We start from the raw sequence: 17767 nt of genomic DNA, 5'->3' as shown, positions 1-17767 counted from the left end.
ACTGGGAAACTCTTGACTACCTAGAAGCCTAGGAAAGACAGATACCACCTACCCCCATCTAGAACCCTGAATTATCCATTAGGTCACCCAATCCACCCAAGTAGTAAGGACTGGCAGAATAAAATTCCATAATACTCCAGAAAGAACTTCTGAACTAGTTACACACTGCAGGCTTCTCCATTAACCAAATTCTGTCTGCTTAGACCCCTCTCATTCTTTTTGCTAACCCTTTGTCTCCCCAGGGGTGGAAAATCTGCAGCCTTGGGGCCACATGTGGCCTTCTGGATCCTTGAGTGTGTGGCCTTTTGACTGAATCCAAATTTTACAAAACAAATTCTTTATTAAAATCCTTTATTAAAAAGATTTGCTCTGTGATGTTTGGATTCGGTCAAGGGGCTGCACTTGAGGGATCTGTAGGTCCACATGTGGACTTGAGGCTGCAGGTTCCCCACCAGAATGTGACCTTATTTGGAAATGGGGTCATTGCAAATGTAATTATTAATAGTTAAGATGAAGTCATACTGGAGTAGGGTGGACCTTTAATCCAGTATATCGACATTTTTATAAGAAGAGAAGACACAGAGGCAAACACAAGAAGGGAAAAGATGGTCATGTGATGAGGGAGGCAGAGATTATAGTGATACATCTATAAGCCAAGGAAAAGCAAGGACTTCCAGCAAACACCAGAAGATACAAGAGGCAAGGAAAGATTCTCCCCTCAGGTTTCAGAAGCAGCATGGCCCTGCAAACACCTTAATTTTGTATTTCTAGCCTCCAGAACTGTGAGATAATAAATTTATATTTTTTTTAAGAGACAAGGTCCTGCTATATTGTCCACGCTATTCACAGGTGCTATCACAGTGCACTGCAGCCTCGAACTTCTGGCCTCACGTGATCCTCTCACCTCAGCCTCCCAAGTAGCTGGGACTATGAGCACATGCTACCACACTCAGCTAATAAATTTCTATTGTTTTAAGCCATCCAGTTTGTGGTACTTTGCTATGGCAGCCCTAGGAAACTGAAACAACCCCTCTCAAGGACACTGCTTCATTCTCTGCCACCATGTCACACATGTTCAGCTATTCCTCCTGGCAGAAATTCCTGTTTTCTTATTTAAAAACTGCTTAATATACTTGAATTTTTCCTAAAGAACTCCTACCATATCCCATAGTAGAAACCTTCTTTAAAGGAGACTGAGAGGCCTCTCATGATCACAGATCCATCAAAAGGATGTTCTACCACTCTCTTAGCTTCCCAGCACACCTTGATCAGCCCCCTTTGCTTCACTTACATGTTCTACCTCATCAACCACCTTTCCCTCCTCAACCATCAATTTCATGAGAATGAGCTTCAGGTCTGCATCTCAGTTCCTGCTCTAGACCACTGGTCTAGATCTTGTTTCTTGTTACTCTTCTCCACAAAGATATGACTGGTACATAAAGTTCATGACCAAACTCATTCTTCCCACCCCAAAGCAACCTCTCCATTTTCCTGTCTCTTTTCTGTTTATGGTACTTGCCTTCTCTTAGTTGCCCTGGTATGGAATTTCAACTTTAATTTCTTTCTTATCATCAAGCTCTATTTCCAATTAGTTACTAAATTTTATAAGCTCCACTTCACAAATGTCTCTCAAGTCTGCCTCCTCTTCCATTTCTATCATCGCTGCCATACATCAGGCCAAGACTGATATTGCAATGGCCTCTCCACTGGTCTCCATATCTTCCACTTCTCATTAGTACAATCTTAAATACACATCCTGATAGACCCCCCTCTTCTCTCCTTAGCAGTTTCCTCCATTGTCTATAAAATTAAGGATAAAATAATATGATTTGAAATACTCAATTATGTGTCCATATCAGGACTTCCAATATTGTCTTCCTTACCTCATTACACAAACTATACTCGAGTCGAATTGTGCTATTTGCTGATCCCAAATATGGTTTTTTTTCCCTTCTCCAGTAAAAATCCTATAGTCTAGAGATGCCTTGAGCTGATGCCGTAAGAGCTAGGCATCAAGGGGCTGTTTGTCTTTATCAAACATCTCCTGTCCCTCTCTCCTTCGAAAGGATCTCCACTAGAGAAGAGCCATCACTAACGTTTGCTCATGACCATCATTCACTCATAAACCTCATTCTCCCAGATTCACAAAGGACACTTCCCCACGTCCGATTTTGTTAAAATAAAAAACATTCTAATTAAACTGTACAAGCAATTTATCACTAAACCAATTTTCATTTTGCCATCATTCCATTATAATCTGTCTGAATCAATCAGAGGTAAGACATAGGAAGCCTCAATTTACACTGAAATTCTGTAGAAATCAATGTTGCTAAAGAGAAATTCAGAACAGAGTACAGGAAAATTTATGACAGTTGGGGAAATATATTACTGTATTAATAGGCAGACACTCCAAAAAATTTATACATTTTCTTCTCACTCAAGTTACTAAGGTTTTTAAAAACACACTACTAACATGGTGACAGAGATGTCATCAATGTTGTAGTAAGAGGCTGCAAATGTTACAGAACTAATGAATTTTTATTAGAATCATCAGATAATTTCAGAATGGGTTAAGTTGCCACCATTTGCCATTCCCATTAATATCATTGTCATGTAAAAGGTTTAATTTTCAGCTATTTTTGTTCTAGATAAAATCTTTGTCATTAAAATGAGGGATGATTTTGATATTTAATATATTCCATGGCATACTCTAGCATGGTACTAATTTGGCCTTTTCAGTATTCTGCATATTAATTGACAATCCATCCCTCTCTCCATTCCCCAGATAAGTGAGAACTGAAATAGAATGGACAGCCAATCAAGTCACAGAATACTGAAAGGATCAACATAGAAGAAATGTGTTGCTCTAATCAGAAGTGTATACAAGGCACTAAAATTATTTTCTCCCATACTAATGACTAAGATAGAAACAGGAATAATGAATGGCACCATCTGAATCCTTTTATGTGACAGTTTTACCAAAGTATAGTGATTCTTCCTAAAAAGTAAAAACTATTTCTTATTTTAGTCAAAAGAATAAAACTATGCTCTCACTTAACTTTTAGAACAATGAATTTTAACACATTCTGCAGTAATTGGCAAATTACATCCTTATTAAATTTTTTACAATAATCTGTTTCATGCACACAAAATGTGTCCTGAAGTTGAAGAAAATCCAGGATCACTACAGAAAACTTATTTCAATACATATTCTACTAGTTTCCTTCTCTTGTTGAATTATCACTCTGGTAAGAACTGACATCAGCTGCTTAAATTATACATTAACCTTGTTTTCAGAAGCTACTGTTTTCATTTGAGTGGGCATTTCCTCTAAGGATAAATTTGAGACTTTTATCCAAGAAGATAATATAAATTGTAATAATTTAAAGTTCAATTGAATGTATTGAATCATTTTATAGCAATACTGATGTAATGTAAAATTCCAAACAGCAAATATTATGGCATCATGGACACTTACAGCAGGTGTGACAGTTGTCCAATTAAATCAATTAACCCAATCTGTCCAACAAGACCAGGCCTTTTCTACATTTTCTGCAATAGCACAAACGTAGAACAAATGTTAAATATACTAAATATTATGTATAATAAATTTCCATGCCCTACTATGTACAGAAGAAAGATCCCAGGCATCTGCAAGTCTTTCAAGTGAAAATCTTATTTCAATAACTTTAAAATCCTTGTTCTTGATAATTAGGGTTAAGCCCAAATCACTCCCATAATCTTTTCCTGAGTGGAGGCTTTCAAGAAAAAGAATAAAGTTTTTAACATAATTTCTTCCTTCAGATTCAAAATTGCTGAAAAACAGCTAATAGATACTTTAGTCTTTCCATAAAATATTTTTATTACTCTTATAGAAAAGTTCATTCATTTTTAATAAGAATAATAGTATTTAAGTAACAATAGTATGTATCCTTTCACCCACAACGATACTTTGTTGGCTAAAGATTTGTGCTCTAAGTTGTTTTTTGGTTTTTTTCTGTTTTTCAAAGTAGTGGAATGGATTTACCACTGCATAAATATACACACATGATGGTGAAATCCCTACAGAGATTTAGATAAACACCTTGAAAAAAGCCCAGGAGGGAGGTCATGGGCACCTTGTTCCAACAAAGTTATTACATCTCTTCCTTCATCCCACTGTAAGCTTCAGAGTTGTAGGTAAGAAGAAATATGCAAAAAGTCAAATATGACAACAAGAATATTGCTTAAGTACAGCCTTGGGGGCTACTTCAGCATTGTTTTAAGATGATAACTAGTCTTAATCCCTCTAGTGTTGGATGTTAAATTCCACTAACTTTTTTTTTAATTTAATGACTTGCTAATGTAAACTTCCATCTAGAACAATCAAATAGTATGTCATTTATTTAAATTTACAGTGGCTCTAATGTGCCGGCAAACTCCCTCGTCAAAACAGACAACTTTAAAAAATGTTCGCCTGAGTCAGGAGCTCTACTTCCTAAATTAGCACCAAAGTGTCACCTTGATAGATCTAGGAACAACAAAATCATTTATAACAAACTTGTTTCCCTCTAGAGTGGACAGCCTAGGTCATGCATCTGTAGGAGTTCTAATTATTCCATACAGATCAGAGAGTGCTCAGAGATGCTCAGCCTTAGCAGCCTGTCACCTCCAAATACAATTGTCTGATAAATATACGCTTACCAATTTCCCTTGAGATCTGGGTGAAGGCCTCCACACCGCTCTCTCCATAGTTCCCCTCGGAAGCCAGTGTTGACACATAATTCCATCCCAGTGCCGTCACAATGTCCACCATGGCTTGCGCTTGGTAGGAATCAGGCGGGACCACCCGAGAGAAAAAGTCATACCTGGTGTTATCACTCAGCTCTGGGGCTGTGGATGCATAGCTGATTTGAGGTATCTGCAAAACAAATGACAGGTCATTTTAACCCATGAGGAATCTTGTAGAATGATAGATTGTCACAAGAGCTATACCAGAAACCAAGACATATCAGCCTGAAGCCAAAATACAGTTTTATGACCACCAATTTAATTAGAAAGTATTTTACAATGTTTGTGGGCTCACTTTCGTTCAATGCACAGTATTTCTAAACAGCAAGAAAGAATTTAGTTTTGCTTCAGGTTCCATTGTTTCTGAAGCCAAAGCAAAAATTTGTGCTTTTTGTTCTTGCTTTTTTTTTTATTCTGTACATGATAAGTTCTGCTGCAGAAATGAGAGAGAAATGAAGGTATACACATCAGAAAGGTCACCTCTGAAATTGCCTCTTGCTTTAGGACATAACTATGACTAACAGGAAATTTAATATGAGATGTTTTGACACCTGATAACCATTTCAGTCTTAAGATTGTATTTTTGTTAAATTATTTTAAATATATAGTTTTGCAAGTCTATCCACTGATGATTGATAGAATCATTGAGTATCACAAAAAGATTTACGAATAGCCAACCACATATCCCCTAATAAAAATATCTTTCCAACTCCCAAAAAAAATGACATAAAAAGGAATCCAGGTAATAAATTCTTTAGAAAAAGAGACCATTTCTGACATAAACAGAATGAAATGCTAAAAGATTTTCAATGTTAGGAATCCTATGTCATCTCATCACTCTTCTGCTGCCATGCTGTATATAAGTGAAAGTTCAGGGATCAAAATGACTCCAAGATGTGCTAATTCAGGTGGCTTGGTTGAAGATGCAGGTTTAAGCTGTACATAAAACAATTAACTTTGCTTCACATCAGATCCTGCATCTAATGTCAGTGCTCAAAGAGGATGTCAAAGAGGTTGCAATTCCAAGGACCCACACAGGGCTACACACCTTGGGATCCAACCATCACACACCACTGTCTGGCCAGATGACACCCAGTCTACATGGATGTTTTAACTAACTTGATTCTTGACGTCTTTGAAAAGCCTTCACCATCTGGATAACGTTTCTGAGTCTAGCGAGTCCTACTCCCTATTGGTAGCCAGTGAAATGACAGTGAGCTTCCCAATATATAAAAGTCACCCAGGTCTCCTCCTGAAATCGTATTAGAAAAAAAAAAAGAAAAAAAGAAAAAGAAAAAAAAAGTAATCCAGGGAGAAGCAGCAAAACAATGTGCCTGGAGCTCTCCAGGGTGCTGCAAGATCCATTCAGCTTCTGTGTATCCCATATTTACCTATTTTGGCTATAACAATGATTACTCACTCTAGCCTATTTAACCCCAATTTTTTTTCTTTTTTGAGACAGAGTCTCACTCTGTTGCCAGGCTAGAGTGCCGTGGTGTCAGCCTAGCTCCCAGCAACCTCAAACTCCTGGGCTCAAGCGATTCTCCTGCCTCAGCCTCTCGAGTGGCTGGGACTACAAGCATGCGCCACCATGCCCGGCTAATTTTTTCTATATGTATTTTTAGCTGTACAGCTAATTTCTCTCTATTTTTAGTAGAGACAGGGCCTCGCTCTTGCTCAGGCTGGTCTCGAACTCCTGAGCTCAAACGATCCACCCGCCTCAGCCTCCCAGAGTGCTAGGATTACAGGCGTGAGCCACCACGCCCGGCCTTAACCTCAATTTTTTTCTGGTTCAGTTCTTCTAGTAGAGAACTAAGAGAACATGTTAACTTACTTATTAACATTGTGGGACCATGAATCTATCCGACCTGCCTCTTACTGCCCTTTGCTTTCTCTCCCAGATAAACTGGCCTTATCTTAACAGATTGGTCCCTTAATTAGACTTTGTGCCTTCATAGTACATGACTACTTAGCAAGGCCACCCCCCTTCAAATATCAAACCACACCCTTTGGCCATTTTCACCTTTCCTTGTTTGCTTCCAGAGGGCCTGGGAAAGAGACCATGGACGACTCAGTGAGAACTACCTCTAACTAGGTAAAAATTTTCTAAAGAGCAAAAGCTTGTGCATTTCTATGTTCTAGTGAAAGAGATTCAGCAGACTGACCTTTACTTTGGAAGGAATTCTGTGTGTGGCAGGGGGAATAGGGGAGCATTCTATAGCAAATTCTATAGCACTATACCATTTTCCTTGTCTTATACATAACCCTCCCACTTCCTCAGCTACTCAGAGTCCAGCAGTAAAATGCCTTACACAACTCCCACCCTGCCTATGATAATGAGCCACCCCTTTCTAAAAATGAGCACAAAGTGTGAAAATTGAGTGTTTGAAACCAAAACTAATTATCTCAAATTACTACCTTCAGTCAGTCACTTCCCGCGCTGTTTAATTAGCAGTCAGTCTCATGTTTAGGATTAATTAAACAGGTGTAAAGGGTATATAAAATAAAAGTGCAGATAGAAGATGGCTTTTTGATTAATTCAGTAATGGACTTTCTCCCCAAAGTCTTGACGAGTTTTCTTTTTGCAGATCAATGTGTGGAAAAGTAATGCGAGAGTCTTGCTTATTTTTCCATTTGTTCATTTCTGCAGTCTACAATAATACATATCAGGGTATACTGATAATATTTTAAGACAACTTTTCAAGTTCTCACAAAGCCACATCTCATTTTTATTTTATCGTGGTGGACCACTAAGTATTGGCTCATTAAGTATTTTAATTTCTGTGCCAGCATTCCCAATATTTCTACCATCCTCAAATTAAACCTCTACTAGCAACTGAAGTAGAAATCTTTTTTTTTTTTTTTGAGACAGAGTCTCACTTTGTTGCCCGGGCTAGAGTGAGTGCCGTGGCATCAGCCTAGCTCACAGCAACCTCAAACTCCTGGGCTTAAGCGATCCTACTGCCTCAGCCTCCGGAGTAGCTGGGACTACAGGCATGCGCCACCATGCCCGGCTAATTTTTTCTATATATACTTTTAGTTGTCCAGATAATTTATTTCTATTTTTAGTAGAGACGGGGTCTTGCTCAGGCTGGTCTCGAACTCCTGACCTCGAGCAATCCACCCGCCTCAGCCTCCCAGAGTGCTAGGATTACAGGCATGAGCCACCGTGCCCGGCACCCATCCTTTTAAAGAAGCAATGTCTTTTATAGGTCTCTAGTAACTCTAACTTGCCAATTTAAAGGATAAAATCCAAACTCTTCACCCTGCCTCACAAAGATCATCAGACTTGGCCCCATCCTGCTTCTCAGCCTTAAATCTTTTCTCCAGGTTCTGACAAGTACCTACACCCTCATCCATGCTTTTCCCTGCACAAGGAGACTCTTTCTGCCCTCCTTCACCTGGTGATCTTCTGTACAAACTCAGTACCCAGCTCAAAAGTCATCTCCTCCCTGGGAAGCACTCACTAACTCTCAGACAGAGTCATCTTCTGCTGTTTCTCCCTCCCACAGTCCCCATCACCGGACATTAGCATCACGACGGTATACCGGCTTATGATCCTCTCAAGACCAAAAAGGTCTCTGTTTATTTATTTTGTATCCCCAACAACTGACAAAGAAAGTGCTCAATGAATGTTTGGAGGCAATTAATGAATTGTGTTATTGCAAGAAATTTAATACAGCCTCCTCCCACCACCTCCTCCCCTGCATTCTGCCAAAATATCATGCAGGCTTTTCTCCATTTGCCCCTCCCAGTCCTTCTCCACCCTGCCCTGCATACTGGGGGCTGCTCTCTATGGCTGTATCACCAGAGCTTTCTTGCCTCTGAGTTTGACCAACGGGAGGCACCAGGAGGACACAAGAGGGCAGGAGAAGAGAGAAGGCAGAGTATTTATTCCCCAGTTTCTTGCCCCACTGACTCGGTGCTTCTCTACCTAAGCCCCCTGCCCCCCACAGCTGAAGCTCCTGCCAGAGTCTGGTGATCACTCTTTCTCCCTACCCTGCAAGTGTCCCCACTGTTGCTGGTTCCTGAGTTCTTCATCCCCCCTTGGTTTCTTAAACTGTGCCCATACTGTGTAAATAGTTCTTTTGTTAACCTCTCTTCCATTACCCTGGAGTGTGCCAGAAACCTGACTAATACGCCCCTATGACAGGTGCAGAGAAGACAGTGCTGCTGTGTTCCCCACCTCAGCCCTGCCCTAACCTCATAGCCCTTCTTCATCCACTCTCCCTTCCAGCCTTTTCTACCACTGTCCTCATATGACTTTTTCCTTTCCTTTCTTGTCCAGTTCCTTAGGGCATCCAATTGCGTACTTGAAAACACCTGTCATTTTGCTTTTCTTCATTTCTTATTTTCTTTGTGCTGAGGTTGCATAAGAATATTATCTGTGCTTAAAATAAGGCCATTTTTCTATTACTTGAATAAAGCATATTTGAGGTAATTAATTACACAACTCAGAACAATCATCACCATACCCTCCCTAAAAAAAATTTCTTTAGCTTGCACTTTTCTGATAATTATTTCGGTGAGGGAAAAGTCTTTCTCCTTCTCCTATTACATTCTTACTTCAGCCCACAGAAAAGCAGATTCCTACTCCCAACCCCACTCCTCTTGGGGAGCTCTAGAACAAGTATTTCCTGTGTAGGTCTCCACCCCTTACTGATTCTCCCAAACACAGAGGGGAAACTGAACCAGGGCCAGAGTTCTACATTTATAGGGCAAGAGTGGATAGCAGGCTCTGCCTTTGTTCTCTGACCTGCCCGCACACATCCCTGGCTTCTTTTCTCTATAAGGTCGAGACAAGACGGGGCCTTCCTTTTTGGAGAAGAAGCCCATCCTCCTTATCTCCCTATTCCACTGACAACCGGGTGTGTCAGAGAGGCCTGAAGCCCATGCCACCGGTTGAATAAGCAGACTTCAAGTCCTCTGTTCAGGCAGAAGTAGGTCCCAAGGTTGAGATGTGGTGTGGGAATAGGAGGCACTATTTTGGCAAGCTGAATTCTCTCCAATTTAGTTCTTAAGGGACCGCCATGTGTCTGGGGAGTTATTTGGTGTTTGCCCAGCTGTTAATAAAGCTAATTACTTAATCTACATTTAACCAGCTATTCTGTGAATCTTGGACTTACAAACTGAAAGAGATTCCAAAATTTGACTTAGAGCTAAAGGAGACCAAAGTTCTCTTTCAAAAGAAATTCATTTACATATATATATGCAGTAGAAGTTAACAGGCATTATTGTCTCTTTGTGTCCATTCTTCCCTTCTTCTAGATTAACCTCTGATTTTTTACCTCGGCACTTGGCCACTCGGAACATGACTGCATTTCCCTGCCTCCCTTGTAGTGGTGAGTAAAACTTCCAAAAAGTGTCCTTAAAGGGGAAAGAGCATGCCTTTTTCATGCCAATGCCTCTTTCCTGCTGACCGGGAGTCTGGACATAACATCTAGAGCTCTATTAGCCATCTCGAGACATGCCCTGGCAGTGGTGGAACAAAAAGCCACACCCTAGTCCAAGGTATTGTGATATCTGGATCTGGATCCCTAAAACCATCTGACCCTTCCTGTTTCCATGCTTGCCCTTCTCAAATTCATGCTGCACTGACAACTAAACTGAGATTTAGAAAAAGAAAAATTACATATTTAAAAAAAATCTTGCTCAGAGCCTTTCAATCATTTCCCCATTGCTCGTAAAATAAAGCCCAAACCTCTTGTCATGGGATCCTCTGATCTGGCATCTGAGCACCTTTGCCCCTCACTCACCTGATCCAGCCACACTGGATTCCTTTTTGTTCCCTGACCAGGCCAAGTCCTTTTTCCTCGTGCAAGACTCATGCACATTGTTAAGTAGACAGTTAGGATCTCCCCAGCTCTTCTTGAGACAAGGCTTCCCTGCTTTGGTGTTGTTCGAGCAATTGCTCCACCTGGGAAAAGGCTAAGAGCAGGCACTCCATTTTGGGGTTGCCCCACCCTTAATCCTATCCTGAGCAATAGCTACACCTGGGGAAGGAGAGAATGCTTTATCAATCTGGGAATTCCCCCGCCCAGGCATAATAGGATTTGGAAAGTGACCTAGGGTGACCTAAGGGTAATTATTATGCCACAAGCTTGCATCTACTTGTGGTTAACCTCTCCCCCTACAAAGGTGGGCTTTCTTAGAGGGAGCTCATATATACACAGGTGGAACTTTGAGGACACCTGTTGATCATCTGATAATATCCTACACCTCCCGAGAGCTCTCCTCCAGACCGGACTAGTAAAAGGAAACAATCCAAGAAGTCAGAAAATCAAAGAGAGAGTAAGCGGGTGGGTGGGTCGGTCAGTCAGTCAATCTCCGCTTGCAGAGACAGACCTGTTTTGTTTTACAGTAAAGAGCTGCTCATGTGAAACTGCTTCCCGCCTGAGGTTACTCCATCACATTGGCCCTGCTGGTGATTTTTCCAAGAAAGGAGCCAGAGGACCGGGATAATAGTCTGTACTTGACACTTTGGTGTGTCTGGTCATCCTTCAGCCAAGAACACACCAAGAACTGAGGGCAGACGACCACCCCTGACAATATCACTCCAAACGTTTTTCCAAGTCCTTCCTGGCTTTTCTCATCCTTCAGCCTCAGCTCAAATGACTCCTCCTGAAACAGAACATCCCTGACCACCCCACCTAGCGTGGTCTTCCCACCCGATTACCCTAATATTTCCTTCCTTACTCTTAGAACTACCTGTATTAATTTGTGTATTCTATTTCCCCTACTATCATGTAGATTCTACAGGTGGCTTCTCTGTATTGTTTACAGATATAACATGAGTTCCTAGAACATAGTAAGGGTTCAATAAATATTCATTGAAAGAAAAATGAATCATCCATTGATTAATCAAGGACCCTTTTGTTATTTTCTTCCATGTATTCTAACTTTGAAAGATTTTTCTATAAAACTATTGGAGCAAAAAGTCACCTATTTCCCATATTCTTCATTAATCAAATATCTATTCAGCTGCAAAAGCTTCTGATCAGCATGAGATATCTGTTTGTACCAAGCTGAGGTGATAGAATTTCAGTTCAGATCAAATCAGTGCCATTTCGGTTCTAAGACTGTGCAGACTCATCATAGAGAAGCACAAATTGCCATTAAGCTTTTTGAAATGCTAAAAATGGCCATGAAAACTTCATAACTATCTTGGCAAACACCTTGACATTCCATGGACTTCAATTTGTCATTAAAGAAGGAAAAAAATTACGTTTCTAATCAAAGGCCAATGTCACAGAGTATTTAATCACTTACCCCTTCTTGCTTATCTTTATCTGTAAAATGGATATTCTAGACAAGTCTAAAAGTCCTTATATCTCCCTCAAACTCACAGTGTCTCTCCACATTGCCTTCCCTGAGTCTGACTGTACATGACTGAGGGGTGAAATGGGGGTTACTACAACTCCAAGAAGCTCAGAGACTTTTAGACACCATAAATTACTCTTTTCTGGTCCAAGAAAGTTACAACTTCAGCTGCCTTTTTAAGGTTTCCCCCTGTTTTCATATCAAAATATGGACTCTTGAAACTTGCCTTGTCTGCTCAGAATGGCCTGAGTTCTGTATCTGTTCTCCACAGTTTCTGGTTTGTCAAAGATCCAAAGGAAACCAAGACACTCTGACAAGGTTAGCAATAAGCTGTACCTTAGGCACAGCTCGGAGGAGGCCCCTCAGAATTGTAGGAAATTTAAGTCTTCCTGCAGGAAACTCACAAACATCTGAATACGGGTTTGTAGGCAGAGGACAGTTTAAGACCTGAGACATATACACCTTCACCATCAAGAAAAGTTTTTGTTCCCACCAAAAAAAAAAAAAGGTTTTTGTTCTTTTTATCTCTGCAAATAACCTTGTCCATTGATCGACAAACTTAATGGTTGAGCAGGCTGGCAGGGTAGGTTCTTTGTGCTGCTCAATAGTATCATTGGTTTTCTCCAGTGAAATATCAGCTTGAAGCTATGCTCTGCCCTCAGGGGGTAGTGCCTGCCTGAGCTCTTTTCCAGGGATGGTGGCCTTAGCAACAAAGCATCAGGATGACAGTTTCCCACCACCTGGCCTTGGGGTGGATTTGTTTTTGCTACAAAACTCTGGCCCAGAAAAGCATAATGATTATAGCCATTAACTTTATCTTTTCAGACATGACTAATCTCTAGTACTAAAATTACTAGTTGCTTGTGGCAAAACATGAGTATATAATCAAAAATTTTAAAAAAATGAGGAGTCAGGGCTAGAAGTCAATGTCCAGCACTGGCCCAGCTCTCCTGACACTGCCCTGTGCTTTCATGCTCCTCCCAGCTCCATGAAAACAGACTAAGGAGAGGGAAAGGAAGAAAGGAAAAGTAGAGCTAAAGAGTGAAACAGTAAAGAAGTTGGATGACCACTCTGAATTTGCATCCCAAAACATGAAGGAGTACTATTCCCCTCCCAAACCAAGATTGGCTCAAAATAATCCTGCCCACGTGGTGGACAGTTATTAAGATTTCTGTTCGTACAGGTTGGTGCCAAATGTAATATTCAGTCTCTGCTTTTCTTCTCAGTTGAGTTCCCACAGGTGACTCAGAGGGGGACATAAGCTTTTGGGTTTTGATGCACAATGGAGCTTAGGAAAAGAAAAGGAGAGGGAGCCTTTTGAAATGGGAAATTGCGGAGGTCAAGGAGAGCAGGAGAGATTTCATTGTTCACTATACTAAATTTTTATCCTTCTCCCCAGCATGAGCTCACTCACACTAAGCAAAGCTTTACATACATGCTCACGACAAAAGGGCCTGTGGTTCGTTAACACAGCTGAGTATAACACAATGTCAGTAGGTTTAAGGTCACGGGTTGAATTCCATTATGGGCCAGGATGTAGGCTGTACCCCTCACCAGACCCTTCCTCTTCACAAATGCATGGCACGCTAACGAAGTCAACCAGAGATGGGAGAGACAAGGCCAGTGCATTTTCACTGCTAGGTGAATAATGCAAAGATGGTTTGCTTCTGATGGTGAACTCAAAATTTCAGCAGCAGATATGAAGAAAATCAAATCATAGGAGGCACGCTTTCTTCAAAACATAAAAAGCGTGTTTTTATATCTATCTATGCCTGAAAGTATAAAAATGTATTACACTTACAAAGTAATGTGTTGGTTTCAGATACTCCATGCGGATAGTCTATTGAATTGCAAAAGAGTATATTTTCTCGCCCCCTTTTCAAGGACATTCATTGTGTGAGTCAGGGAAGCCAAGAAAACAAACGGCACACTCAAATTAGAGTAACTCAAAGAGGCTAAATAAAGGAACTATTTTCAAGGCCAGGGCAGTGTATTGGGAATGGCAGTGGAAAGCTACAATCTAGAAGGAGCCAGAGGGTGGCAGCTGCCACCTGTGAGCCCTAAGGGTCAGGAGGGAGCAGTTACAGTCATGAATGGAAGCCACCATGGAAGAAGCAGTGATCTTCCTGAAGGGACACAGCCAGCCCCTGCAAACTCCACAAGGAAATTATAACCTGACCTTCTCCCTGCCCCACACCTCCTGCTGGGTTTCCCCCTGACCAAACTCACTGGAAGCCAGAGAACAAGAGAACTTGATGTTTACAGAGAGGAGCCCCACAGGGCCGTGAACAGAAAGCAAGAGAGAGAAGGTGGATGTGGAGAGGCAAACGGAAGCTACCTGGTCCAAGAATCATTAATCATTGATCACTAGACACTTGAAACTCATTTATGGATGGCTGTGCAGATTTTCAGTTTTCTATATTCTATCACTTTTCCATAACTTGATGCTATCAAATACTTTTGACAGAAAATCTACACTAAGACATTTTGCTTTGGCTATTGAAAATCCCAACCTTAAAACTAGGCCAATTAAGTCTGAATTTCTTTTGGAAAATAAAATAACTAATGTCCTGTTTTAAAAAGCAGTACAATGATTTTAATAAAATTGGTAATGCCATTTGACTTCTAACCTGTTTATTTAAAATGAAAGACAAGCAATCCATGAACATGAAAGAATTTACATATAAACAACCATAATTATACCCTATAAGATTAATAAAACTTTTTTTATATCTGCTAATTACATTTTACAATGAGAAAGCATAAGTGCTCCTAAGGGAAAGAATTGCTATAATCTATCAAGTCACTAGGAGTATTGGGATTTTTAAGCCTAACCACCCTACATATATTTATGCAAAAGTTTTAATAGCAAGTTGGATTTAAAACCATCACTTTTTAAGAAAGGGACTTCAACATTCCAGATCGTTTTATAGTCTCTGATGTACAACTTATCCTGATCTTCAATTCTTCCTTTTAAAAAAACCTGAACATTGTATTTTTTTCTAATTCCCACACATTTCAGAACTCTGTGATTTCTAGAAAATTATAACCAGTGCATACGCGATATACACACAAATTTAAAAGGCTGATTCAATTCATGTACTTTTTTCTGATTAGTTGTTAAATTGAATTCAATGTCTTTTGAATGGTTATTTTTTGGTAAATCCATTCAACAAATTAACTTCCGCTCTTTACCAGACACCTTGACAGGCCTTGCAGATAGGGTAATAAAGGACACATGGTCCTCCCACCCCCATGGAGTAGATGGTCACCTGGAAAAAGCAGATATTCAATAAACAATCAACCGAATAAACATTTGGCGGCAATTGTAATGAGTGACATTAAGACGACACATGAAAAATGGGGAAGAAAGAGGAAGGAGCGGTGAGCACCAGCTGCAGATTGCCTCTCACTGGAGACCTCCTTCAGCTGTGTAAACCACCCAATTTGTAGAAGTGAAAAGGAGGAGCATTCAGTTGACAGGTACTTAAAAAAAAAACAAAACTTGCCATAGGCTGAATACTATTAACTAAAGACCACCATTTCCCACGCTTTTTACAAATACTATTTTCAAGTACTGTATGAATAATTGATGTTCTTATACCAGAACTTTTTAGTATTAAGAAAATAGCTATGTAATTATCAGCAGGAATCCTCATTACATTATGTTCTCATCTACCTCTCAGTCCTGAGGCATGTGAGGGTAAGGAAAGAAGGATGGAATGAATGGATAGATGGAGGGTGAATGGATGAATGGCTGCAGCAGGCACTAAGCCCATAGAAGAGACATAACTTTAAGTCAAGAGCCCAGGAAGAAAATAAATGTGTACTTACAGTACCTATAAGCTCTAATATCTGTTTCCTTAGGAGAGTAAAGAAGTGATTGAGAAGTAGGAGGAAACCCTCTTCATTTCACTCAGGCAGTGAGGGCTTGGGGATAGGATTTCAAACTACATGAGAAGCAGGTTAGAGTTAACCCTGGAAGATAATCTAGCTGTTTTGTTTTATTTTGTTTTGTTTTTATGCTTATAAAATAATATGATAATATATATTTTCTGCACCTCCTAGGAGGACAAAAGAGAAATACATGGATCTGTCCACCTCTGAAAACTCTACTCAGTGACCCATAAGCCCAGGGAGAGAAGGAGAATGCCATTCCCTTATTTTATTATTTCTACCCGTGACTGCCAGGAATCTACTACATCCTGAAGTAAAGGATATTTCTTTGATACCTTCTCGGAAAAGTCTTCGAACAGTTTGGGATTTCAAAATGAACTCTATCTCTGAGTATTTTTTAAAATAAAAAGTAGGAAAAATCGGGGAATGAGTTGCTTAGAACAGTGAAAATTTTCTTTAAAGTGGTTTTCTTACATAAGTATCAAAAAAATGATAAATTACAATTTGTTATAATAGAAGAACCAAAATGATGCTATGGCACTTTCTTAGTATCATTTGCTAAATCACTTAAAAATTTAACTCTCCCACCCACTCATGCCCATCACTGCTGACTTTAAACTATCACCTAGCATTTAATTTTCCTCTTCTGCTGATTTCCTTGCATGCAATCACTGCTGTGGTTCAATTTTTCCCCCAAGCATGTCAGCACTGGAATATTAAAAAATAAAAAGTTAGTAATTATACCCAACAAATTGAAGTCAATAAACCTTAAGCTGGCAAATATTCTATTTAGACTGGAATTTTGCCACTCAATAAAACATGATTTGAATCTTGCAAATAAGGAAGAATGTTGATAAGGATGTTTTTTTGTGCAAATAAGTTTTCTGGTTGACAATTTCATGGATTTTTAGTGATTATCTATATTCACTAAAATCCTGGTCTTCAAGTCATTATCTCCCAGCTGGCATTCAGGTAGTGATTCTGAACACCTAATGCCACTGGAAATTTTCATTTCCTTTATGTTATCTAAGTTGGTAAACGCAGTAGGTTAGAAGCAGTTACATATGCAGTTAAAGGTCTTAATTAGAGCTCCACTTACATAGGGAAAAACCCCAATCCGAAGACCAAATAGCTGATTTCATAAATGGCAATCATTGCATGATAGGAAAAGTGGGTAAAAGAACGTAAATGACTCAGATTCCATTATTCCACTACATGCTAGAGAATGCCCCAAGGATAGGTTCCTTTGACAAGCATCATCTTAGTATTCCAAGGGCAGCACATTAAGTTTCTGCAAAGTGAACTGGTTAGCCCCTTCCGTCCATCATAATCACTTTATGAAAAGGCTAGCTTGCTGCTCTTGATAAGCCTTCTTTAAGTGTCATATTCCCTCTGTGCACCCAACTCATGAAATGCTGTGTGTGTGCCAAGACATGTGTACATTTTGCTTTCCCCAATATTTATTTAACATATTGTATTGGCCAAGAATTGTGTTAGTGCTCTCTCCCTATTTTATGGATGAGAAAACTGAAATCTGAAGAAGTAATTTTCCCAAGACTGAATAATTTGTAAATGACAAAGTAGGATTGAAACTCAGGCAGTCTGACTTTAGATTCATCCCTTCATTATCTCTACCCTCCACTACCTTGGGTCCATTTTAAAATCTGTTGTTCATTCTTCAGTAGCTTTCCTTCCCATAAGTGCTGAAGTTCCTGAGCGAGCAACCACAGTTCCCTGTTCCCACCTCTTCTGGTCACATATACAACTTCCTTGGTCACAG

The 17767-nt window shown here is 39.9% G+C and overlaps 1 protein-coding gene across 7 annotated transcripts in view; it reads right to left on the bottom strand.

Annotated features, from left to right (window-relative positions):
• GRM8 (glutamate metabotropic receptor 8) overlaps positions 1-17767 on the bottom strand; it is a 693462-nt gene that overhangs the window by 551922 nt on the left and 123773 nt on the right. For all 7 annotated transcript variants that reach the window (XM_045564832.1, XM_045564831.1, XM_045564836.1 and 4 more), the window contains one exon: positions 4684-4900. In XM_045564832.1, coding sequence (XP_045420788.1) covers positions 4684-4900 — 217 coding nt within the window. The remainder of the gene's footprint in view (positions 1-4683; positions 4901-17767) is intronic.

This window comes from Lemur catta, chromosome 11 (genome assembly GCF_020740605.2).
Source record: "Lemur catta isolate mLemCat1 chromosome 11, mLemCat1.pri, whole genome shotgun sequence".
NCBI lineage: Eukaryota > Metazoa > Chordata > Mammalia > Primates > Lemuridae > Lemur > Lemur catta.
Note: the sequence above shows the minus strand (reverse complement) of the source record. Positions and strands in the feature narration are given on the sequence as shown.